Source organism: Ovis canadensis, chromosome 13 (genome assembly GCF_042477335.2).
Source record: "Ovis canadensis isolate MfBH-ARS-UI-01 breed Bighorn chromosome 13, ARS-UI_OviCan_v2, whole genome shotgun sequence".
In the NCBI taxonomy this organism is placed as follows: Eukaryota; Metazoa; Chordata; class Mammalia; order Artiodactyla; family Bovidae; genus Ovis; species Ovis canadensis.
In genome coordinates this window covers 76,092,519-76,120,074 of record NC_091257.1, presented here as the reverse complement: position 1 = coordinate 76,120,074, position 27,556 = coordinate 76,092,519, and the positions used below count along the sequence as shown (strand labels likewise).

At 42.0% G+C, this 27,556-nt stretch overlaps 1 protein-coding gene across 1 annotated transcript; it reads right to left on the bottom strand.

Annotated features, from left to right (window-relative positions):
- Positions 1–15,151: 15,151 nt before the first annotated feature.
- On the bottom strand, positions 15,152–27,234 carry DEFB123 (defensin beta 123). The gene is made up of 2 exons (XM_069546357.1): positions 27,177–27,234; positions 15,152–15,297 (listed from the first exon to the last, which is right to left on the bottom strand). The coding sequence occupies exons 1-2, from the start codon at positions 27,232–27,234 to the stop codon at positions 15,152–15,154; spliced, it is 204 nt and encodes a 67-aa protein (XP_069402458.1).
- Positions 27,235–27,556: the final 322 nt, after the last annotated feature.

The window sequence follows — 27,556 nt, the reverse complement described above, 5'->3', positions numbered from 1 at the left end:
CCCTCCAGTAAAATGCAAGCTGCCAGCTGTCTCCTCTTGTTATTGCCTCGCCACCCTCAGGGCTGGAATGAGGGGAGAGGGAGGTCCAGAGTGTGGGAGGGATGGAAGGATGGTTGATGGAGGGAAGTGAATTGCCCAAGGAGAGCGGGCACTAATAGCCACTGTAAATGGTTCTGGTCCAGCCTGTAACACTTTCACTCTAACTCCGGAGAAATTACTCAGCTTCCATAAGCCTTTCTAGATTCCTCATCTGTAAAATGGGGATAATGATACTATTAGGAGGTTAGGAGTTTACAGAAGGGATGCAAAAAAGAAAGGTAGAGTTAATAGTGATGACAACAAGAGTTAATTAATGGGAATAATTAGTAAATAATAGAGTTAACAACAAGCTTCTGGTGTTCAGAATGGGATAGTACATTTGACTTGAAGGACAGAGCCTGCTGAGAGTGAAAGGATTTTTCTATGTTCGTTTATGTTTTATGTTAATATTTCAAGAGTCTGCTCAGATGGAAAGGACCATGAGGATTTTCTGAAAGCAAAGTCCAATGCAGGGGACACAGGTTCTATCCCTGGTCAGGGAACTAAGACCCCACATGCTGCAGGGCAACAAAGCCCAGTGAGCTGCAACCAGAGAAGCCTGAGTGCCATGTGCATGGAAGACTCAGAACAACCAAAAACAATAATAATAACAAAAAATCCCCAAGACCCGCCCCCTCCTGCCCCCAAACCCCTAAAGTACTTAACCTCAGAAGACATTTGAAGCCTGGAGCCTGAGCACAGTCTTGGTGGCTTCCTGCTGTGCCAGGTGTTAACTCTTTAGTTTCTGGTATGAGAGGGATCTGGAAATCCCTAGACCAGACACAGGAAGCTGCAAGTGAAGGGGGAGACACCTGAGGGATTGGGATGGTAGCTTTTACCAACCAGGAGGGAAGCAATGCATTATTTAATAACAAAGCATACCACCGGAACATCAGTCCTCGCTCTGCACCTTCCTTAGTTTCTGGGTGGTCCAGACCAGAGGTCCCCAACCTCACTGGCACCAGGGACCAGATTCACAGAAGACTATCTTTTCCATGCATGATGTAGGGGCTGGTGTCGGGATGATTCAAGTGAATTACATTTATTATGCCGCTGAAGATCTGACAGGAGGTGGAGCTCTGGCAGTATTGTGAGCGATGCAGGAGTAGCTGTAAAGACAGATGAAACTTGCTAGCCCGTTGCTCACCTCCTGCGTGTGACCCGGTTCCCAACAGGCCATGGACTGGTACCAGCACTCATCTCTGGCCCCGGGAATTGGGGACCCGTGCTCTAAACATTGAACCTATTGCCAGTGGGCCTGTTGTAGAACCCAGTGTGGTAGAGGCGAGGTGGGCATGGTGTCTAGCGTCTAGAAAGAGGATAGTGAAGTCGCTCAGTCGTGTCCGATTCTTTGCGACCCGTGGAGCATAGCCCACCAAGCTCCTCCATCCATGGGATTCTCCAGGCAAGAATACTGGAGTGGGTTGCCATTTCCTTTTCCAGGGGATCTTCCCGACCCAGGGATCGAACCCAGGTCTCCAACATTGCAGGCAGACACTTTAACCTCTGCACCACCAGGGAAGCCCAGAAAGATAAGAACCCCAGAAATGGCCACAGGACCACAGAGATCTGACATGGAATGGCAGGTCAGTCTCCTGTTCTGCCCCAGGCCTCAGTGAGTCTGAGAGAGGCCAGAACAGTTCACCAGCAACTTGACTTAAGTGGGAAGCAGTGGATGTTTTCGACGACAGGCCCAAACTCTCCAGACTCCAGCGGATGCCGGCCAGCACCAGACCAGTGAACCTCCTCGCTCTTACCCCCGCCACTGTGTTTGGGAGGAGCAGGGAGACAGAGGAGGAATCCAAAACCCCGAGAAATTTTACCAAAGAGACTAAGTCCCTAAGAACTCAAGAAACCTCAGGAGACTATTTAAATTGTTGAATTAAACTGGATTGAACTAAATTTAGATCTGCACTCAGACTCCCTCGCCCTCCCTCTTCCCCTCCCCGAGTTGTTTTACAAAGAATACAGAAGCTGTGTTTTCTTTGTGCACTCCCAGACATAGTGCAAGGGAATTTGCAACTTTTCTTGCAGGGAAAATGGTGATGATTTCTAAGTGAGGAGTCAGACAGACTCAAGTTCATACTCTGCCACGTATAGGCCACAGGCTGTGCCAGTGGGGCGAGTCACTTCCCCTGTCTGATACCAGGGACCTTCTATGCAAGATGGGCATAATGACAGCTTTTTGTGGGGTAGCTGTGGGGTCAGAGTGGACTGTCTGGCCCTTCATAAGTGCTCAGCAAATGAAAGCTGCTGCAACCACTATCACTTCTACGGAGCAAGAGATACACCACTGGCTTTCTCTGTGGAATTTCGGATGTACCGAAAATCTGCAAGAATAATGAAAAGAATTCCCATAGATCTTTCACCCAGATTTCCCAAATATGAATATTTTACCTCTGTAAACTTTTCATTTCCTCCTCTATATATACATGTATATATGTATAAATATAGGTGGGCATGCTAAGTCCCGACTCCTTGAGACCTCATGGACTGTAGCCCTCCAGGCTCCTCTGTCTATGGGATTCTTCAGGCAAGAATATGAGAGTGGGTTGCCATGCCCTCCTCCAGGGAATCTTCCTGACCCAGGGATCGAACCCATGTCTTTATGTCTCCTGCACTGGTAGGTGGATTCCCCACAACTGAGGCACCAGGGAAGTCCTATGTTGGGTCTTTTTGTTGAATCATGTGGGATCTTTCATTGAGGTGCATGGACTCTTGGGTTTATTTGTGGGTTTATTTGCTCTGTGGTGTGTGTGATCTTAGTTTCCCAAAGAGAGATCAAACGTGCATCCCCTACATTGCAAGGTGAATTCTTAACCACTGGACCACCAGGGAAGCCCCACAAATATAGTTTATATATGTGTGTATATATATACATGTATATACATACATATATATATATATGTATATACATACATACATATATATATATGTATCAGATATAACAGCCTTTTATAGCGAAAGAGTTTTGGATTTTTCCTAGAAGCCAAAGGCATTTTTTTACATAACCACAGTACAATTATAAAAATCAGGACATTAACATTCACAAATTTCTATTGTCTAATCTTAAGCTACAGAAAACCCCTGGATCACACATTCCATTCAGTTGTCATCTTTCTTTGATCTCTTTTAGTCTGGAACAGTTCTTCATTCTTTCATGACATTGATGGTTTTGAGGCATCCAGGCCTGTTGCTTTGTGAAATGTCCCTCAGTTTGAGTTTGTCTGATGTTTCCTTTTGATTGGCTTCAGCGTTGGCATTTTTGGTGGGAATTCTACTGAAGTGATGCTGTGGGTCTCTCAGTCATGTCAGAGGCAGCCATTGTCCTTCCAAGACTGAAACAGGACAAAACAGGTGAGATGTTTCTGAAGTTTACACACGTGCAGGGCTATTTCCCACCCGGTATCCTAACAGACCCTCATGTAAGCCTACATTCAAACTCCTAAATCCCAAGGATGCATCTAACAAGCCAAGGAAACAGGGCGATTCTAGGGTAGAAGATTCATCAAGATATTTTATGAATGAGGTTCCAAGCCCAGAGAAAGAAAGTGACTTGTCTAAGGCCACACAGTTCCCAAGGCTCACAGCTAGAGCTCGGACTTAAAGCTTTGGGTCTCAAGTCAAGACTAGTTTTGAAGTAAAACAGGAGCCACCCATTGGTAGGACGGGCCAGTGTGAAGGGGAAGCTTTGAGAGGAAGGGGGCTCCATGGCACTGGAGATGTGCAAGGTGAGCCAAGCAGGTGGGGGATGTTGGAGAGGGAGTTTTGCTTTGACATAGGTGCTTAGACATACTATTCAGAGCATAGACATTCCCAAAGAGTCACCGAATGGCTGAGTTAATGATAATAATAGTATCAGTTAGCCTTAGCAAGTACCAACTACTTTATGCATAGCATCTCACTTAGTTTTCACAGTCGTTTGACATTATTAAGAGTTGTGGCACTCGGGATCTTGGTTGTGGCACGCAAACTCTTAGTTGGAGCACGTGGGATCTAGTTCCCTGACCAGGGAATGAACCTGGGCCCCTGCATGGGAATCTCAGCGTCTTAGACACGGAAACACCAGGTAAGTTCCCTTTTTAAATAACATTTTTTTCTAATTGTAAAAGTGATACATGTCCACTGGAGAAAAGTTAGAAAACAGAGAAGCACAAATAAGAAGGCAAAGGTCAATATTTTCACTATACATATATATCCAAAGTTTAAAAATCCATAAAAATGTGATTTACAGATAAAATGGAATCAAATTATACATTTTTTGTGTGTCTTGGTTTTTTTTTAAACTTGTCTAAGTATCATGAACATTTTCATTTGTGCTTTGTCTTCCAAAACAAGATTTTTAGCACTAACATGCCTCTGGAAATTTCTTTAAAAATTTCCAACTTTCATAACTTGAATAATATGTTTAGAACACATTGTGGAAAAATAAAACATAGATGAGCTTCAAAATATTCACTTTTTCATAATTCTTGTTCACTTTTGTTACATACTTTGTCAGAATGGATATATACATTTTATATAATCACTAAAAATTATATATATATTTTAAAATTTACATGATATATAGTGCACATATACAAAATATGTAATATTCATATGTATGTATTTTCACATGCATCAGAGTTTAGAGTAGAGTTCAGTTAGAATGGAGGTTAAAGGAGTTTCTCATCCTGCTGATCAGATGGATCCCTTTGGGCTTACAAGAAAGGAAAAGAACAAAGTTAAAATGATGGATACTGTAGCAGGCTCAGGGTGGGATTGGGGGACACCTCACCCCCTTCCCCACCTGGGTTTTTGATGGCAGACTGTTGAGTGGACTTTTTGTACCGGGCCAGGGCTACAGTTAAGTCTGGGAGCCAAATGACAATCACATTTGGCCCAAATAATTCTTTTTGAAAACTTTTGTTTATTTATTTTAGTTGGAGGATATTTACATTACAATACTGTGATGGTTTTTGCCATACATCAATATGAATCAGCCATAGGCATACATTGTCCTCTCTATCTTGAAACCCCCCCCCCCATGCCTTCTTTTCCCTCCCCACCCCATCCCTCAACTTACTCTTGAATCAGGACATTGCTTTTCAGGAGACTGACGGAGATAGTGAGTTTTCCTCCATCAGTGGAGCACATCTTGTTTCCCTGGTGATAACACCAAAGAAAGTGATTGTTTATCTTTAGGGACCATTTTAATGAAATATAAATATCTCTATGCAGTGGAATTATACAATGCAGTGTGATGTCTTCAGTGACAGATACCTTCTGTGTGTAGGGATTGAGAGAAATCCCTTCTGTTCAGGCAGCCACTGGCTCAAGGAGGGATTCTCCTGGCTTATTTAAACTGCTATTGTTCATATTTGCAAGACATTTATCTGACAAACAGAGAAGGCAATGGCACCCTATTCCAGTACTCTTGCCTGGAAAATCCCATGGATGGGGGAGCCTGGAAGGCTGTGTCCATGGGGTCACTGAGGGTTGGACACAACAGAGCGACTTCACTTTCACTTTTCACTTTCATGCATTGGAGAAGGAAATGGCAACCCACTCCAGTATTCTTGCCTGGAGAATCCCAGGGATGGGGGAGCCTGGTGGGCTGCCGTCTCTGGGGTCGCACAGTCAGACACGACTGAAGTGACTTAGTAGTATCTGACAAAGGACTCATTTCCAGAATACACAAAGAAGGCTTACAAGTCAGTAAGAAAAGGCAATGTAATAATGGAGTGGGCAATATTTAAATAGACATTTTACAAAAGAAGATGTCTAGATGGCCAATAAGCCCATGAACGATGCTCAAAATCATTAGGCGTCAAGGAAATGCAAATTTAATTCACAGTAGGATGCCATTACCTACCACTAGCATGATTAATATAAAAAAGACTGACCATACTGAGTGTTGGTAAGGATATGGAGCAACTGGAATGCTAATACATTGTTGATGGGAATGTAACATAGAAAACCATTTTGGAAAAACAGTTGCAAAATTACTTACAAGAATAGAAATATGTACATATGAAGACTTCCCTAGTGTTTGTGGCAGTTTTATTCATAGTATCTCATAACTGGAAACAACATGTGAATGGATAAATTGAGTTACATCCATATAATACAATAACAATAAACGACAATAACAATATACCGAAACATGAATTAATCTCAAAATCACAGCATGAATTAATCTCAAAAAAACATTATGTTAAACAAAAGAAGCCAGATACAAAGGTGTACATACTAAATGATTCCATTTACGTGAATATTTGAAAAGGCAAACCTTCCAAATGCCTATCAACAGATAATTGGATTAGGAAGACACAGTGTCTATCATAAAAAAGAACAAAATACTGCCATTTGCAGCAACATGGGTGGACCCAAAGAATATTACGCTTAGTGAAATAAGTCCAACAGAGAAAAACAAATATTATATGATATCACTTGCATGTGAAATCTAAAAAGTAATAAAAATGAATGTATATACTAAACAGAAACAGACTCACAGACATAAAAAACAAACTTCTGATTACTAAAGGGGAGAATGGAGGGGAAGGGATAAATTAGGGATATTGGATGGACAGATACAAACAGCCATATATTAATATAACATAGATAAGCAACAAGGATTCACTGTATAACACAGGGAATTATACCCATTATCTTGTACCAACCTATGATGGAATTTAATATGCAAAAATCCTGAATCGCTATACGGTACACCTGAAACTACAATATTGATTATCAATTATACTTGATAATTGATTATACTTGATAATTATAATTAATATTGTGATCAATTATACTTCAATTTTTAAAAAATTCTACTTGAAGAGTCAGATCAGTTCAGTTCAGTCGCTCAGTCGTGCCCAGCTCTTCACATCACCAACCACCGGAGTCTCCCCAAACCCATGTCCATTGAGTCGGTGACGCCATCCAACCATCTCATCCTCTGTCGTCCCCTTCTCCTCCTGCCCTCAATCTTTCCCAGCATCAGGGTCTTTTCAAATGAGTCAGCTCTTTGCATCAGGTGGCCAAAGTATTAGAGTTTTAGCTTCAACATCAGTCCTTCCAATGAACATTCAGGACTTATCTTCTTTAGGATGGACTGGTTGGATCTCCTTGCAGTCCAAGGACTCTCAAGAGTCTTCTCCAGCACCACAGTTCAACAGCATCAATCAGGTAGATAAAGGAAAAAAAAAAAAGTCAAAACTAAGTTGATGCTGAAGCTCCAATACTTTGGCCACTTCATGTGGAGCCAGCTCACTGGAAAAGACCCTGATGCTGGGAAAGATTGAAGGCAGGAGGAGAAGGAGGGAGACAGGATAAGATGGTTGGGTGGCATCACCGACTCAATGGACATGACTTTGAGCAAACTCCCAGAGATGATGAAGGACAGGGAAGCCTGGCGAAATGCAGTCCATGGAGTTGCAAAGAGTCTGACACAACTGAGGGACTGAACAATAACAATCAAGTTGATTTAAAAAGTAAGAGAATAAGTTGAATACAAAACCAAAACCCCCACTATCTCTCTCTCAGCACATGTAGTTAAATTTGGGTAAATTATTTTGCTTGTAATGCAGCTCCATTTGTCTCAAAAAAATTGAGAATCCAGGGAGACTGTTAATGGCTAGATCAGATTCTCAAAGGGGAGATACTGCCCTCTAGGGGTTACTTTGGGAATTTGCTGGGGACAGTTTTTGATCAAAGTGAATGCGGCCCCTGCTGGAATTTGTATATTGAGCACCTGGGAAGCCACAAGGCATCAACATGAGTGACTGTCCTGGAAAGTGAAGCATTGACCCATTTCCCAAACAAAATTCAAATGTCCTGCTAGACATTTACTTAGGTGAGAACTAGTCTGTAGTTCTCTAAGTCCAGAATCTGACTGTTTTGCAAGTATTTTTTGCCCACTGAGTTTTCCTGGAACAAAACTACCATGCTGCTAAGTCGCTTCAGTCGTGTCCGACTGTGTGCGACCCCATGGACTGCAGCCCACCAGGCTCCTCCATCCATGGGATTTTCTAGGCAAAAGTACTGGAGTGAGGTGCCATTGCCTTCTCCGATGTAAATCAAGGAATTATTATATTTTGTTTGTTTAGCACTTTATCCAAGCTGTTTACATTTTGCAAATTCAGGACACAGATTGCAAGCACTTTAGTTTGTATTTGAATTTGCACAGGTAGCACATTCATTCCTTGAGGCCTCGTCCGGGAGTTGGTGATGGACAGGAGGCCTGGCGTGCTGCGATTCATGGGATCGAAAGAGTCGGACACGGCTGAGCGACTGAACTGAACTGCACTCATGATATGTACAAGATTCTGACTACTTCATTCTATTCTTAAGTGTATTTACACACTGAAATGGGTTTCCCAGGTGGCTCAGTGGTAAAGAATACGCCTACAAGTGCAGGAGACTCGGGTTTGATCCCTGGGTAGGGAAGATCCTCACGCGGAGGAAATGGCAACCCACGCCGGTATTCTTGTCTTGGAAATCCGGTGGACAGAGGAGCCTGGTGGGCTATACAGTCCATGAGGTCACAAAGAGTCGGCCATGATGAGTGACTGAGCACACACGCACACATTAAAGTACGTATAAATAGTTTCTCTTCTCTTATTTTATATTATAGTTGATTTTTCTTGAAATTTTGTGAGTAGATATGTTACAGTATGGGCTTCCTGGTAGCTCAGCTGGTAAAGGATTCACCTGCAATGCAGGAAACCCCAGTTCCATCCCTGGGTTGGAAAGATCCCCTGGAGGAGGGCATGGAAACTTTTTTTTTTTGGTTAAAAAAACTTTTTTTTTTTTTTTTTCCCAGTAAAGAATCTGCCTGCAATTTGGGAGACCTAGGTTGGGAAGATCTCCTGGAGGAGGACATGGCAACTCACTCCAGTATTCTTGCCTGGAGAATCCCTATGGACAGAGGGGCCTGGTGGGCTACAGTCCTGAGGGTCGCAAAGAGTCAGACACGACTGAGCAACTGAGCAGAGCACAACACATATTCAGTGTACCTTTATCACACTCTCATGGAGGGCAATAAACACAATAAAGAAAAAATATAGATGCAGAAACACACTATGGAGAAATTCAAGCCCCAAAGAAGCACAGGAGAGCCGTTTTTGAAGAAAATTTTAAAATAAGGTATTTGGTGCGCGCTGCAGTGAGTAGGTGATATATGAACAAAGACCCAAAGGATGTTAGAGACAAGTGGAGGATTGGGGATGAGAGTTTCAGTCAGAAGGAATAGCAGCTGCAAAGGCCTTGAGTTGATGAAACAGAGCAGGAGCCTACACATAGTCTCTGCCTCCCATATCTTCAGCGTTTTTGTCTGTGGAAAAAGCTTCAGCCAAAGAGTAAGTTTAATTAGAGAAGTAAGAAAATGCAGAAATAAAGAAAAAGAGTCCAACAAGACTAAATAAATAGTCATTTAAGCAAAATCAAGGACCTCTTTCTCAAGGGCTATGGATAATATTCTAAGCCAGAGCCTGTGAGCTACCTTGTTTTACTGAACTCCCCTCCCCCCACCTGCCGCCCCCATTGCCAACATCCAAAATAAAACAAACTTTCTTTTCTGCCAACCTTGCCTTCATATTGGCATTTGAGTGGCGAGCAGCTGGACCGCACTTTCAGTTACATTGGGATGATGCCTGGTGTGTCTGAGGACTAGCAAGGAGGCCAGGATGACTTGAGTGGAGTGAACCAGCAGAAGAGTAATTGAAGATGAGATCAGAGAAATAATGGAGTCCAGACTGTGTGGAAAGGAGGCACCCAATAACCAAATGGACAAAAGCAGTCAGGGGAGACTGGACTGAAAGAACACTAAAGGTTTGGGGATTGATCTGCTACCTGAAATGGATTCTCTGCCATTAGTATCTACATTTGCAAAACAATGTTTAAACTTGGGAAGTCCTTCACGATCTAGCCCTTGTCCACCTCTTTTGTTCCATCACATACTATTCACTTATTCTCTTTTAAATAACGTCTATTTTCCTTTAGCCTTTTTTTTCTCCTAAAAGGCATTGCTTATTTACTTTCAGTTCAGTTCAGTTCAGTCACTCAGTCATGTCCGACTCTTTGTGACCCCATAAACTGCAGCATGCCAGGCCTCCCTGTCCATCACCAACTCCCGGAGTTCACTCAGACTCAAGTCCATCGAGTCAGTGATGCCATCCAGCCATCTCATCCTCTGTCGTCCCCTTCTCCTCCTGCCTCCAATCCCTCCCAGCATCAGAGTCTTTTCCAGTGAGTCAACTCTTTGCATGAGGCGGCCAAAGTACTGGAGTTTCAGCTTTAGCATCATTCCTTCCAAAGAAATCCCAGGGCTGATCTCCTTCAGAATGGACTGGTTGAATCTCCTTGCAGTCCAAGGGACTCTCAAGAGTCTTCTCCAACACCACAGTTCAAAAGTATCAATTCTTTGGCGCTCAGCTTTCTTCACAGTCCAACTCTCACATCCATCCATACATGACCACTGGAAAAACCATAGCCTTGACTAGACGGACCTTTGTTGGCAAAGTAATGTCTCTGCTTTTCAATATGCTGTCTAGGTTGGTCATAAATTTATTGAGGTATAATTGATATATAATAAACTGTACTAATTTAAAGTGTGGAATTTCATGTCATACATGACATTCATATGAAATTATCACCAAAAATCAAGATAATGAACTTACCACTGCCACCATCCCCCCAAATTTCCTTGTGTCTCTTCATAATCTCTTAATACCCCTCTCTGTTTCTCCTTCTCTTACCTTCTGTCTAGTAGTGATGTACTCTTACTATAGATTAATAGTTTCTAGAGCCTTTTACTCGGAGAAGGCAATGGCACCCCACTCCAGTACTCTTGCCTAGAAACTCCCATGGACAGAGGAGCCTGGTGGGCTGCAGTCCATAGGGTCGCTAAGAGTCGGACGCGACTGAGCGACTTCACTTTCAGTTTTCACTTTCATGCACTGGAGAAGGAAATGGCAGCCCACTCCAGTGTTCTTGCCTGGAGAATCCCAGGGATGGGGGAGCCTGGCGGGTTGCCGTCTATGGGGTCGCACAGAGTTGGACATGACTGAAGCAATTTAGGAGCAGCAGCAGCAGCAGAGCCTTTTACTAATGGAGTCATACAATATATTTATTTTTGTCTGTTTTATTTGGCATTATTATTTGGAGAGTCATCCATGATTTTCTGAAATTCAAGAGTTAATTGCTTTTATTGCTGAGCATTCTGCTATACAGATAACCACAATTTGTTTATCCATTCACTTGTTGATGGACATTTGGATTGTTTCCATTTTTGGCTACCACAAATTAGGCTGCTGTTCACATTTATGTGTAAAGTCTTCATGCAGACCTATATTTATATTTCTTCTGGGTAAATACCTAGGTATGGAGTGGTTGGATCTTGTAGTTCATTAGACTTAAAGAAACTGCCCAACTGTACAAATAGTGTAACTCCAAAGCGGTTGTACTATTTTCCATTCCCATTGGCAGTGTATAAGCGCTTCCACTGCCAATGCTTGTTCCTCATCAGCAATCATTATGATCAATTATTTTAATTGTGGACACTCTGATATATGTGTAGTCGTATTTTATTGTGATTTTAATGTGCATTTCTCTATTATCTATCCATTTTCATGTGCTTATTTCTTACATGTGTAACTTTTTCAGTGGTGTCAGTTCAAATATTTAGCTCATTTTGTTATCCAATTTTGTTTCCTTATATTGAGCTTTGAGAGATCTTTACATAATCTGAAAAAAAGCATTTTGTAGGATATGTAATTTTCAAATATTTTATTTTCTGGGACTTTTAGCTGATTTAGCTTTTTCATTTTTTTGTGTTCATAGCTTTTATCTCTTTTTGGAAAAACCTGATTTTTATTATAGATTGAGAAAGCAAAGTAATATTTTAAAAAATATAAAAAGTAAAAAACAATAAGACAAGAAACATCTCTATAACTGCCACCCAGATAAAAAATTAGAATATCAACATTACTTCTTGCAATTCCTATATTCTTAGAATTAACCATCATCTTATATTTGTGCTTTATGTATAGTTTTGTTGTCTATGTCTATGTCCCCAACAAAATATTTGTTTATCTCTACACAATTTTCAACAGATACTGGAAAAAATTCTGTTAGGTTTTTGATTGGAATTTCAGTGAATCTAGGAAACAGTGTGGAATTGACATCTTTAAAAAATTGTTTTAAAAGTCCTTATTGAAATTGTTATAATAGTGCTTCTGTTTTATGTTTCCATTTGTTGGCTGTGAGGAATGCAGGATCTTAGTTTCCCAACAAAGGATCAAACCTGCACCCTCTGCATAGGAAAAAGTGAAAGTGAAAGTCACTCAGTTGTGTCCTATTCTTGGCAACCTCATGGACTACACAGTCCATGGAATTCTCTAGGCCAGAATACTGAAGTGGGTAGACATTCCCTTCTCCAGGGGATCTTCCCAACCCAGAGATCAAATCCAGGATATATATGTATATATATATATATATATATATATATATATATATATATATACACACACATATATATATATACACACACATGTATATATACATGTATATATAAATCCAGGATATATATACATATATATGTGTGTGTATATATATATATATATATATATATATATATATATATATATATATATGAAGGTGAAGTCTTAAGCACTGGACTGCTAGGGGAGTCCCAGAATTGACATCTTGAAGATACTGAGTTATCTAAGTCACAAAATATTATGTCTTTATTAATTTAGGCTTTATATATTGTCCTTCAATAAGGGCTTCTGATCTTCTCCATAAAAATTCTTGAACATGTTTTGTTTGAAATGTTCACAGTTATCAGGAAATACTTTTTCTTTTGGTTGTTCATGGTTTGATTATGTTATGTTCTTTTGATTTTCTTTGTGTCTATCTTGCTTGGAGTTCACTAAATTTTGTGAGTCTGTGGATTAACATCTTTCCACAATTTTGGAAAATTTTCAGCCATTGTCTTTATAAAACATTTCTTCCCGATTCTCTCTTTCTTCTCCTTCTGAGACTCCAGTTACATATATGTTAGACCATTTGGTATTCTCCCATAAGTTTCTCGTGTTCTGCCCTATTTGTTCTGCATTTTTTTCTCTCTGTGCTTTGATTGCATTTCCTATTCATCTGTTTCTGAGTTACTGGTTCTTTCTTCTACTCTGTTCAATCTGCTGTTAAGTGCAACCAATAAATCCTTAATTTTAGATTTTGTATCTTTTAGTTTAGAATGCCCAGTTTATTCTTAGAGATCCCATTTGTGATAGATTGATACGTTGATGATCATCAGTGGAATCATTCCCCCAGTATTCATGTCCTTGTGTAGTTTTTCCTATATTGACCTCAGGTCACATGACTTCCTTTGCCCAATGGGTCTTATAAAAACATAACATCACAAGTTTGATAAATGATGCATATTGGGGCTTACCTTCTTAGACCTAGCCATTGTGTTAGAAGCCAAAGTTAATTTCCTTGAGATGGGGCAGCCATATGGAGAGACATGTGATTGTATCAGTGACCCCAGGTGAGAATATCAGAAGAACCAGTTAATTAACACATGTAACTCTGAGAAATAATGAATAGTTGTTATTTTAATCCACTAAGTTTTAGAGTGGTTTGTAATGCATTGATAGAAATTGGTACTTTTTTCCCCCCTGTGTATTGATTAAATTATTCTTTCAGTCAATCTTTTCCTCAAATTTCCTTGACAAATTTATAATAGTTACTTAGAAGTTGTCTGTTGCTTCTACAACTAAAGATATAAAGAAGGAACCATAGTGAGGTGGATAGGAGGGAGTGGCGTCATGGTAGAAGTCAAGACCTATGCCCCATGGGGTGGGCGATCCACACACAGGAGGGTAATTACGATTGCAGAGGTTCTCCCCAAGGGGCGAAGGGTCTGAATCTCACATCCGATTCCCCAGTCCAGCAGTTTTACATCAGGAAGATGAGAACCCAGAATGTTTGGCTTTGAAGGTCAGTGGGGCTTACTTTGGGGACAGCCAGAGCACTGTGGGAAATAGAGACTCCAATTTTAAAGGGCGCACACTGTGGGACCGTCTGCTCATCAGACCCACCTGCTGATCTCGGAGAGCTTCCCTGGGGGGCAGGAGGCAACTGGAGCTTACCCTGGGACACAGACACTGGTGTCTGTGGACACTAGTGCTGGTAAGTGGCAGTTTGGAATCCTCCCTCTAGCTTTACAGTTCCAGGGGTCCTGATTCCACCCACTAGCCTTTTGGCACTAGTCCTGGGACACCTCAGTGTCCAGAAGGAGAAGAGAGCATCAGAGGATAAGATGGCTGGACGGCATCACCAGTGCAATGAATATGAACTTGGGCAGACTTTGGGAGATGGTGAGGGACAGGGAGGCCTGGCGTGCTGCAGTCCATGGGGTTGCAAAAAGTTGGACACGACTGGAAAACTGAACAACTGAACAACTGGGACACCTTAAGTCAAGCAACTAGCTGGGAGGGACACAGCCCCACCCCCAGCAGGCATAACTGCCCCAAGATTCTCTGAGCTCACAGCTGCCTTGGAACCTGGCTCTGTGCACCAGAGGGCCTGGACCCAACCCTGCACACCAGCACACTAGCACTAGCTCTGGGACCCCGAGAGCCCTGCATCCAGTGACTCTGGCATCTTGCTCCACTCAACAGTGGGTGGGCACTACTGGCCCCAGGACCCCAGTCTTGGGACTCCCAGATCCTGCAGACAACAAAAATGCTTTTAGTTCTTGTTGTATTTCCATATAGGTTAAAGGAAAAATTTGGAATTTCAAAGCAATGATTTATTAGATGATAACTTTTCACTAATTGCCAGAATAATGGTATCATTGTATGTCGTGTAGATTTCAGAAAATTCCAGAGTGCTTGTGAAATATAATGAAATGGTTTTGACTTAAACGGACCTCCTGAAAGAGGACCTTCTGAGAACCACTGGGTAGACTAACAGGCAAACACAGGGATCAGCCAGAGAGATGTTTATTGATAGAGCTCAAGAATCTACTGGGGTTAGACTCAGGGTAGCTTCATGTGCCTTTTGATAACTTTAGGCTTCAAGGAACTTAGATTTGCCAAGGTAAGTTTTTTGGCAGGAACCTGGACTTCACACAGCACAGTTTATTATTTGTGCAGTAAACATAGACTTTTTCCTTCTTGAAGCATTTATGGCGGCACTTGCCATGATAATTCCAGCATTTTAGGCTGCCACCTGAAAAAAAAGAACAGAGACAGTGTCAGCCCTAAGAAGAGGTAGATTCTGGATTTGAAAGGTCTGTAAAAGGATTAAAACCAATGTGATAGAGGGTCCTCAGTGTCCTTTGACTTTCACCCTGGTCCTTCTTTCTCTTTTTTCCTTCTCTCTCTTTCTAAAAATTGTGGTAAAATACAAATAACATAAAGCTTATCAGTTTAAGTATTTTAAGATGTACAGTTCAGCGACATTATGTAAAGTCACAATGTTGTGCAACCATCATCACCACCTAGTTCCAGAACTTTTTAATCATCCCAAACAGAAACCCTGCACCCATTAACTATTCCCACTTCCCCTCTCTTCATCCTTGGGCAATGACTAATTTGTCGTCTTCTCTATAGATTTGCCTAATATAGATATTTTATGTCAATGGAATCACATAACATGTAGCATTTTATGTCTGACTTCTTTCACTTATTCACTTATTTTCAAGGTTGATCCATGTTTTATTTTTAATTTAAAAAAATGAAGTACAGTTGAATCCAGATGTTTCATGGATCTGCTTCTGTGCTCTGTTGTTTATACTGGTTCTCAGTCATGTTTTCTTATTTCCCTGTGTGCCTAGTAAATCTTTGTTGTTGGTGGTTAGCTGTTAAGTCATGTCTGACTTTTTGTCAACCCTATGGACTGTAGCCCGCCAGGCTCCTCTGCCTATGGGAGTTCCTAGGCAAGAATACTGGAGTGCGTTGCCATTTCCTCCTTCAGAGGATCTTCCTGACCCAGGGATTGAACCCATGTGTTCTGCATTGGCAGGCAGATTCCTTATCACTGAGCCACCAGGGAAGCCCAGTAAATCTTTAGTAGTGTAATAAACATCATAGTTGAAAAAAAAACCTGAAGTATAGTTGATTTACAATATTATGTTAGTTTCAGGTGTACAGAACAGTGAGATATATATATATATACACACATATATTGGGGCTTCCCTGGTGGGTTAGAGGGTAAAGCGTCTGCCTGTAAAGCGGGAGACCTGGGTTCAATCCCTGGGTGGGAAAGATCCCCTGGAGAAGGAAATGGCAACTCATTCCGGTACTCATGCTGGAAAATCCCATGGAAGGAGGAGCCTGGTAGGCTACAGTCCATAAGATTACAAAGAGTCGAACACGACTGAGCGACTTCACTTTCACTTTTCATATACATATTTCTTTTCAGATTCTCTCCCTTGTTCAGTTCAGTTAGTTGCTCAGTTGTGTCTGACTCCTTGCGACCCCATGAATCTCAGCACGCCAGGCCTCCCTGTCCATCACCAACTCCCGGAGTTCACTCAGATTCATGTCCATCGAGTCCGTGATGCCATCCAGCCATCTCATCCTCTGTCGTCCCCTTCTCCTCCTGCCCCTAATCCCTCCCAGCATCAGAGTCTTTTCCAATGAGTCAACTCTTCGCATGAGGTGGCCAAAGTACTGGAGTTTCAGCTTTAGCATCAGTCCTTCCAAAGAAATCCCAGGGCTGATCTCCTTCAGAATGGACTGGTTGGATCTCCTTGCAGTCCAAGGGACTCTCAAGAGTCTTCTTCAACACCACAGTTAAAAAGCATCAATTCTTCGGCGTTCAGTCTTCTTTACAGTCCAACTCTCACATCCATACATGACCACAGGAAAAACCATAGCCTGGACTAGACGGACCTTAGTGGGCAAAGTAATGTCTCTGCTTTTGCATATGCTATCTAGGTTGGTCATAACTTTTCTTCCAAGGAGTAAGTGTCTTTTAATTTCATGGCTGCAGTCACCATCTGCAGTGATTTTGGAGCCCCCCAAAATAAAGTCTGACACTGTTTCCACTGTTTCCCCATCTATTTGCCATGAAGTGATGGGACCAGATGCCATGATCTTCGTTTTCTGAATGTTGAGCTTTAAGCCAACTTTTTCACTCTCCACTTTCACTTTCATCAAGAGGCTTTTTAGATCCTCTTTACTTTCTGCCATAAGGGTGGTGTCATCTGCATTTCTGAGGTTATTGATATTTCGCCCAGCAATCTTGATTCCAGCTTGTGTTTCTTCCAGTCCAGCATATCTCATGATGTACTCTGCATATAAGTTAAATAAACAGGGTGACAATATACAGCCTTGACGGACTCCTTTTCCTATTTGAAACCAGTCTATTGTTCCATGTCCAGTTCTAACTGTTGCTTCCTGACCTGCATACAGATTTCTCAAGGGGCAGGTCAGATGGTCTGGTATTCCCATCTCTTTCAGAATTTTCCACAGTTTGTTGTGATCCACACAGTCAAAGGCTTTGGCATAGTCAATAAAGCAAAAATAGATGTTTTTCTGGAACTCTCTTGCTTTTTCCATGATCCAGAGGATGTTGGCAATTTGATCTCTGGTTCCTCTGCCTTTTCTAAAACCAGCTTGAACATCAGGAAGTTCACGGTTCATGTATTGCTGAAGCCTGGCTTGGGGAATTTTGAGCATTACTTTACTAGCATGTGAGATGAGTGCAATTGTGCGGTAGTTTGAGCATTCTTTGGCATTGTCTTTCTTTGGGATTGGAATGAAAACTGACCTTTTCCAGTCCTGTGGCCACTGCTGAGTTTTCCAAATTTGCTGGCATATTGAGTGCAGCACTTTCACAGCATCATCTTTGAGGATTTGAAATAGCTCCACTGGAATTCCATCACCTCCACTAGCTTTGTTCATAGTGATACTTTCTAAGGCCCACTTGACTTCACATTCCAAGATGTATGGCTCTATGTGAGTGATCACACCATCGTGATTATCCGGGTCCTGAAGATGTTTTTTGTATAGTTCTTCTGTGTATTCTTGCCACCTTTTCTTAATATCTTCTGCTTCTGTTAGGTCCATACCATTTCTGTCCTTTATCTAGCCCATCTTTGCATGAAATGTTCCCTTGGTATCTCTAATTTTCTTGAAGACATCTCTAGTCTTTCCCATTCTGTTCTTTTCCTCTATTTCTTTGCCTTGATCACTGAAGAAGGCTTTCTTATCTCTTCTTGCTATTCTTTGGAACTCTGCATTCAGATGCTTATATCTATCTCTCCCTTGTAGGTTATTACAAAATATTGCATATATTTCCCTTTGCTATACAGCAGGTCCTGTTGGTTATGTATTTTATATATATATAATAGTGTGTATATGCTAATCCAACCTCCTAATTTCTCTCTCCCTTACCCACCTTTCCCCTTTGGTAACCATAAGTTTGTTTTCTATATCTGTGAGTCTATTTCTATTTTATAAATAAGCTCATTTGGATCATAGCTTAGATTCCACATTAAGTGATGGTACATGATATTAGCCTTTCTCTATATGACATTCATTTAGAGTGATAATCTCTAGGTCCACTCATGTTGTTGCAAATGACATTATTTCATTCTTTTTTTATGGCTGAGTAGTTTGATCATATATATACCTGCCTGCCAATGCAAGAGACGCAGGATATGCGGGTTTGACCCCTAGGTCAGAAAGATGCCCTAGAGGAGGAAATGGCAACTTATTCCAGTATTCTTGACTGAAGAATCCCATGGGCAGAGGAGCTTCGTGGGCTACAGTCTGTGGGGTCGCAAGGAGTCGGACATGACTGAGTGATCAACACTTTCACTTTCTTTCAGGACTGTGCCTACGCAGAGCAAGGCTCAGTAAACACTTGCCAAACGTGAAAAACTAAACCTAGAGCAAGAACACTGGAGTGCGTTGCCATTTCCTCCTCCAGGAGACTTTCCTGACCCAGGGATCGAATCCGTTTCTCCAGCGTGGCAGGCAAATTCTTTACCACTGAGCCACATGGGAAGGCCAGCCTTAGAGCAATAATTTAAAGAAAAAGGTATAGTTAATAAGGCAATGGTAGATAAAAATTTGAATCATAAAAAGACTCAAGTAACCTGAAAAAGGGCAAGGAAAGAAGATAAAGTAAACAAGAAAGGACAGGCAGATAGAAAACAAATAGAAAGATGGTAGGTTAAATGCAACCATATTGATAATTATATTAAGCATAAATAGTCTGAATGTCTCAATTAAATGGCAGAAATTGTCCGATTGGATGAAAAAGCAAGATTTATTACATACTGTCTATAAGAAATTCATTGTAAATGGACAGACATAGTTATGTTAATAGTACAAGGAAAAAAATCATGAAATCACTAATCAAAGATAAGCTGGAATATTATTAATATACTAGCTACGTAAAGATTTAAAAGGTAGACTTCAGAACTAACTAAATTGTCAAGTATAAAAAGGTCATTTCATGATGACAATCTCAACTTATCAAAAAGACATTAATCCTCAATCAAATGCACCAAATAACAGAGCTTGAAAATACACGAAACAAAAAGCTGAAAGAACTGAAAGGAGAAATAGACAAATTCACAATGATAATTTCAGCTTTCAACATTCCTCTCTCAATAGTTGTTAGAAAAATTTAATACAAGATACAGAATATTTGAACTGATGAGTTTATCAACCAACTTAATAGATATTTATAGACCACTCTACCCAACAACAGAAAAACAGAGATTTTTTCCAAGAGCTCACAGAATATTTACCAAGATATACCATACAAGATCTCAATAAAAATAAAAGGATTGAAGTGTTTTAGAGAATGAACTTATGGTTTGGCGGGGGGAGAAGAATGGGGGAAAAGATAGGGAGTTTGGGATCGACATGTACACTCTGCTATATTTAAAATGGATAACCAACAAAGTCCTACTATACAGCACAGGGAATTCTGCTCAATGTTATGTAGCAGCCTGGGTGGGAGGGGAGTTTGGGGGGAGAATGGATACATGTATATGTATGGCTGAGTCCCTTTGCTGTCCATTTGAAACTATCACAACATTGTTAAATTGGCTACACTCCAATATAAAATAAAAAAATTTTTTTAAAAAGAATTGAAAAAAAAAATTGAAAAAAAAAAATAAAAAATAAAAAAGAATTGAAGTCTTATATAGGTGTATGTCTGTCCACAGTAGAATTAACTAAAAATTAATAGTGGATATGCATGTGGAAAATTCACAAATACTAGGAAATTGAACAATGTACTGGTAAATAACTAATGGGTGAAAGAGAAACCAAAAGAGAAATTAGAGAAGCTTGAATTGACTAATTAAAAGCACAACACATAAAAATATTTGTGAAACTGAAATAAAGTAGTAATTACAGGGAAATTTGCAGTTTAAAATGTGTACTTTAGACAGAATGGTCTTAAATCAACCATCAGTGCTTATATCTTAAGTGAGAGAAACAAGAGCAAATTAAGTGAGAAAAACAAGAGTAAATTAAGTAGAAGGGAAAAAATCATTAAGATTGGAGCAAAAGTAAATGGGAAATTTGGGGTGCCATTTCCTACTCCAGGAGATTTCCTGACCCAGGGACTAAACCCACGTCTCTTGTGTCTCTTGCATTGGTAGGTGGAGTCCTGGACTCCACTGGATACCACTAGCATCACCTTGGAAACCTCAGAAAAATAATAGACAAAACTGAAAGCTGGTTTCTTGAAAACATAAAAAATTTTCTAAATTTCTAGCCAGGCAGGCTGACCAGGAAGAAAGCAAAAGAGAAGAAATAAATTGTTTATTATCAGAAATGAAAGAGAGGGGAATTCCCTGGCCGTCCAGTGGTTGGGGCTCCATGCTTTCTCCGCAGAGGGTGGGGGTGTGATCCCTGGTTGGGAACTAAGATGCCACAAGCAGTGCAGGGTGGCCAAAAAAAAAAAGAAAAAGAAAGGAAGAGAGGACTTCACTATAGATTCTATAGATGTTACCATGTTAATAAGGTCATAACAGAGAAAACTTCATGACTATAAACGGAACAACTTACACAAAAGAGACAAATTATTTGAAAAACACAAACTACTGAAGCTCGTACATGAGGAAATACATAACTCTAAACCCCTTAATTTTTTGAAAGAAATTGAATTTGTATGTATTTTCCACAGAGAAAACTCTAGGTTGAGATGGCTTCATTGGTGAATTCTATTAATACCAAGCATTTAGAAAGACAATACCAATTCTTTTCAAAGTCTTCCAGCATTACCTTGACACCCAAGTCAAAGACATTCCAAGAAAATAAAACTACAGACTTATATCCCTTATGAAGTTAGATGTAAAAACCCTTACAGACTTAATATGCCTCATAAACCAGATGTGAAAATCCTTAACAAAATATAAACTGAATCCAGAAATGTATAAAAAGGATAATACATCATAATAAATGTAAATCAGTCCAAAAAATGTAAATGTCAGTTCAACATTTGAAAAATCAATCAATGTATTAATAATTCACCACATCAGCAGAGTAACCCTCCCACCTCACCCAATCATATAATCACTTCAATAGATGCAGAAAAAGCATTTGACAGCATTCATAATACCTGATTACCAACATCTGTGAAAATTCTGCAGATACTATCATACTTACTAATGAATTAAAAACAGATTTTCAAGGGAGACATAAAACTACTACTGTTTAAAGATGACATGATCATCTACGTATAAAATCCTCCCCAAAGCTATGAAACCTATTGAGTTTAGCAAGGCTGTAGGATATAAGATTAATAAAAACCAACTGTATTTCTGGATCATATAATAATTCTATTTTTAGTTTTCCAAGGAACCTCCATATTGTGCTCTATAGTGACTGTATCAACTTACAATCCCACCAATAGCGTAGGTGTGCGTATGTTCTAAGTCGCTTCAATCAAGTCCGACTCTTTGCGACCCCATGGACTATAGCCCGTCAGGCTCCTCTGTCCATAGGATTCTCCAAACAAGAATACTGGAGTGGGTTGCCATGCCCTTCTCCAGGGATCTTGCCCACCCAGGGATCAAACCCACATCTCCCATGTCTCCAGCATTGCAGGGAGATTCTTTACCACTGAGCCACCTGGGAAGCTCAACAGTGTAGGAAGGTTCCCTTTTCTCAATACCTTCTCCAGCATTTATTATTTATAGGCTTTTAAATGATGGCCATTCTGATTTGTGTGAGGTGGTACCTCACTGTAGCTCTGTTTTGACCACACCTGTGAGATCTTTGTTCCCAAATCAAGAATTGAACCTGTGCCCCATGCAATGAAAGAATACAGTCTTTACCGCCGGACCACCAGGGAAGTCCCCTCACTGTAGTTTTGATTTGCATTTCTCTAATAATTAGTGATGCTGAGAATCTTTTCATGTGCCTACTGGCCACCTGTATGTCTTCTTTGGAGAAATGTCTGTTAAGGTCCTCTGCCCATTTTTCAATTGGGCATATACCCAGACAAAACTATAATGCAAGGGCTTCTTTAGTGGTCAGGTGGTTGAGAGTCAGTCTTGCAATGCAGGGGATGCTGGTTCGATCCCTGGTCAGGGAGGATCTCACACAGCTAAGCCCATGTGCCACAACTACTGGAAAGTGAAAAAGTGAAAGTGTTAGTTGCTCAGTTGTGTCCAACTCTTTGTGCCCCTGTGGACTGTAGCCCTTCAGGCTCCTGGGTTCATGGGGTTTCCTAGGCAAGAATACTGGAGTGGGTTGCCATTTCTTCCTCCAGGGGACCTTCCCAGCCCAGGGACTGAACCCAGGTTTCCTGCATTGTAGGCAGATTCTTTACTGGCTGAGCCACCAGGGAAGCCCCAGAACTACTGGGCCCATGTGTAATTCTGTGTTTTATTTTACAAAAAGATAAGGCACTCCCCTCCACAATTTAACAATAAAATCTGAAATTTTAATTCAAGAATATCAAGATGAACTGTTGTTGAGAGTGAGGGGAAAGATGGTCTCATATACTCTGTTTCAGCCTCTCTGGAGGCTACTTGTCACATTTTCAGATGGTGTAGTCTTGACCGGCAATTTCCTTTCTAGATGTCTATCCAAGGGAAATACACATGTAGATTGAGAAGCCTGTACACTGGAGATACAGTTACAAACAAGTTAGAGACAGACAGCTGCCCTCAGAGAACTTCCATTCAAGTAGGGGAGGGGAGATGAGAAACAACTATAAAGAAATAGCTACCCAGATATTTGATTGACTAGACTTAGGCTGAAAATTATAAAGGAGTAACTCTGGGTGCTATGAGGAGGTATAATGGAAAAGAATGTGACATCCCCACCTAAATCTAATCTCTGCTGGGTTCTTGGGCTTTATACATATGTCCTGGATTCCACAATTAACCTAACTTAAAAATTTTTTAAATATTAAAGTGATACATACTTCATTCCCCTTTAATCATGAGACCCTTTGGTTGCTGAAAAGCAGAACTGGGCAGAGTTTCTGGCCTTTGGGGGAATGGTGAAGAATAGAATGACAAAGTTCATTGCTCAGCTTAAATGAGATGAGTTGTTGTAGTTCATAGCAAGACAACACATTTAAGAACCTAATGGATTTAGAAGGGTCAGGGGGTTCCAAATTTCAAAGAATTCCTTTATATATTATTAGCTGAGACTGGTGGATTCAGATAAAACCACCTCATCACCAGTCACAGGAGGCAAAGCCTGAGGGTCTGGCCAAAGAAACGTCCATTCAATTTCCTTTACCACCATCACATCTAATAGAAAGGAAGAGGAAATATTCTCCCTAGAGGAAACTGGGGCACTTAAATCCAATTTTGCAGCAGCAGGAGGAGGCCTTAGAGCTCTACCAGAGCCCACATCTTGTCTCTGCCAGCCAGGACAATGAAGGCCCTCAGCAAGCTAGAGACATAGGCCTTCCTCTCCTCCAACACCCGCCCCCCACCCCAACCCCAACCCCGTCCAGGGGCCCCCAGACTAGGGCCTGCTGGTCAATCTGAACACTTAAGAAGTAGAGATAAGTCATGTGAGAAAGGCAGGAGGCAGGAGAATCTCTTGCTACAAACACCCAGACTGGCCTGGAGAAACTGCTAGAGAAGAGGAGGTTTACTTTCTGTCCTCAGAGGGTAGCCCAGGGAAATTGCTAACAGCACCAACACATTATGGTGCCATTTGGAGGGGAATTAGATTAGAAATGCCTGAGGGAAGTGGTTGAGCATCTCCTCCTCTCCTGTGGCATAAAGTAATCAGGAAAGTCTTCAGTTCCCTCTTGTCTCCAGTGGAAATAGGAGAACAGGTGATGAGCTGAGAAAGACCTGCCAGCCGTAGACCCCTGTGCACAAAGGGAGTGGGAGGGGCTGTGTGTGAACAGCCTAAATCTAGGGATTAGATGGAAGATTTAACTCAGATGAAGGGCTGAGTCAGTGGGGCTCTCAACAGGACCAAGAAGTTTCCTCAGTCATGGATCACACACAAGGGACCTTGCTGCAGAAGTCAGTGAAGGTCCAGCACCGGGCTCTAGCTCCTCATGAGCCTGCCCCAGGGCCTTTGCACTTCACATTCCCACCAGCTTGAATATTCTCCATAAATCCATAGAGATCACCTCTTATCCTCCCTCAGGTCAGGGTGAGCCATTCCATGAGCACTCCTTTAAAACAGCAAATTTACATCCCTGTGGTATCTGCTATCCCCCTTCCCACCTACTCTGCTCATCATACTCACCACCTGACATTTAATATGTTTCACTTATTTAAAAATATTTCTGCTTCTCTCAACAGAATGCAAACTCCAAGAAGCTAAAGACTTTGCTTACCTTGTTTTGTTCTCATGTGTTCACTGCACTACCTCCTGCACCTATCACAGTGCCTGGAATATGAAATTTGTTCAACGTGTTTATTGATAGCTCAGTTGGTAAAGAATCCATCTGCAATGCAGGAGACCCTGGTTTGATTCCTGGGTCAGGAAGATCCCCTGGAGAAGGGGTAGGCTACCCACTCCAGTATTCTTAGGCTTCCCTTGTGGCTGAGCTGGTAAAGAATCCACCCACAATGTGGGAGACCTGGGTTCAATCCCTGGGTTGGGAAGATGCCCTGGAGAAGGGAAAGGCTACTCACTCCAGTATTCTGGCCTGGAGAATTCCATGGACTGTACAGTCCATGGGGTTGCAAACGGTCAGACACGACTGAGCAACTTTTTCGTTTATTGAATGAGCCAATAAATTAAATCATGACATCTAGTTAACTTCTAAATCCAGGTGCTATCCTCAGAAACAGAAAGGGAACAGAAGGAGAAATTCTCAAAGACTTACTCAAATATTTATTCAAAAGAGACTGAATTAACTTTAAACTGTTTTAAACCAGAACTGATGAACATTTGTTAAACTGCGGGGTTTAGGCACAGTCCCTTAGCCTTTCACCACCCCTCTCCCCAACCATTGCATCAGCAGGATGGAATTTCCTGGGAAAATTGAAATGAGTTACATAAAATGAAGAAGCTACACTTTTTTTTTTTTTTTTGCATACCAAAATTTCAGTGTGTTCAATGTTGTTCCCTTAAACTGATGTTACTATACACATGCCTTTGTTGTAGCAGATTGAGAAATGAGGACATTGAAGCTCTGAGCTGCTGAGCTGCTTCCTGGAGGTCACAGAGTTAGAAAATGGTTGAGCAGTGTTTAACCCAGTGTTCTGGGGCTTTCCTCTCTATCCCCAGCTGAGTAGGATTTCAGGCATTTGCCACAGGCAGGTACAAGGTCTGAGGTGAGGAAATTTATATATTTCAGCCCTGTGGACAGGTGAGGTGAAAGCCTTGGCTGAGGAGAAGTTTCTGTCAGTTGAGCAAGAGGGGCCAGACAGAGATGCTAGAGTTGGTGGAATAGCCCTTTTTTGCTTAAGCTTTCCCATGGCTCCTCAGCTGGCAGTCAAGGCTCAAGACCTGGACCTTGACTGCTTCTGCAGTCTTAACCCGTGCCACACCCTTAACCCTGGGTTTCCCGATCCTGGGCTTCCCTGGTGACTCAGACGGTAAAGAATCTACCTGCAATGCAGGAAAGCTGGATTCGATCCCTGAGTTGGGAAGATCCCCTGGGTAAGGGAGAGGCTACCCACTACAGTATTCTTGCCTGGAGAATCCCATGGACAGAGGACTCTGATGGGCTACAGTCCATGGGGTCTCAAAGAGTTGGACACTATTGAGCGATTAACACTTTCAGTCTTACCCCTTGTCACACCCTTAACCCACCCTTCCATCATGGGCTAGTTTCCTGAAGGCATGGTGCTGTCTCCCATATCCGGACCTTTGCTATTAGCTGAATTCCGTCCGGGACAACCTTCATTTCCACCTCTTCTCCCTTCCCTTCTAATTTCTAACCATTTTTCAAGACTCAGAGTATCCCTCCGGGAGATCTCTCCTGGCCCTCAGCCTGGGCTGGCGCCTCCCTTGTGCACCTCAGGACCCCAGATCCCCTGTAACACAGCTCACGGCGCTCTGGGTAAATGCTATTTCACATCTCTCCCAGTGAGTGCCTCCCAGGGCGGGTGCTCAGTTGCTTCAGTCATGACTGACTCTTTGCAACCCCATGGGCTGCAGGGATCTCTCCCACTCAGGGATTGAACCCGAGTCTCCTACCTCTTCTGCATCGGCAGGCGAGTTCTTTACCACTGCGCCATCTGGGAAGTCTGAATCCCTCCCAGGCCATGTCATTTATCTCTGTGGTCCTAGCTTCCCAACACAGGGACTGGCACAGAGATAGTAACAAGTTAAAGACGAGCTTTGCTTTCTCCTTAAGGTGGTTGTGGTTTGTATTAAGCCTAGATCATTCTGGGGCCTATTTTGTGACATGGCCACTATTATGTATCCTCCTCCTGCTTCTCCTACTCATCCTATGCATTCTTCTTCACAAGCTAACCCACCTGAGCATGCTCCCTGGGACAGCAGGATGGGGTGACTAAGCAAGAAGCTCTGCATGCTGTAGTTGGTACCTAGATCTGCTGCCTGGCCGCCAGGGAGGGCTCCTCCTCCACAAGGTGACTGCAGGAGGCCCGGCAGCCCATCCTCCCCGCCCGTGGGATTCTGTGTCTCTCTCCGCACCCTGCGCCCTTCCCCTGAAGAGGTGCAGGTTACCTGGAGTGAGCTGGGACAAGAGCAGCAGTCCGGCCAGAATCAGCGAGAGGAGCTTCATGGCTACAAGTGGCCAAGGGAAGCGGCAATGGCAAAGCAGCTTGGCAATGTGATGCGATGGCAAAGCTAATGGTGGAGTGCTCTGGCCTCTCTGGCTCCCGCTCCTTTGCTCCAACCGGAACAGATGTCACCCGCACGTGCCCTCCGCCGCCCGCGGGCACTGCCCCCGCACGCCCTGAGCTGGCCTGTTGGCTTTTCTCATTTAGGTCACGCGATAGGGTTCGAAAGCCAGTCAAGGGACCACCAGGGGGCGCCACGCACGCGGAACCCAGAACGTCAGGGAAGATTTTGTAGAGAAGACAGCGGTGAATCATGTTTTGAGA

What these genes read in the sequence shown, in the direction of transcription:
- DEFB123 (XM_069546357.1), bottom strand. Translation starts at nt 27,234, where the DNA reads ATGAAGCTCCTCTCGCTGATTCTGGCCGGACTGCTGCTCTTGTCCCAG. An exon ending in CTTGTCCCAGCTCACTCCAG is followed by an intron (nt 15,298 to 27,176) that starts GTAACCTGCACC and finishes CTTTTTTTTCAG; the next exon opens with GTGGCAGCCTAAAATGCTGG.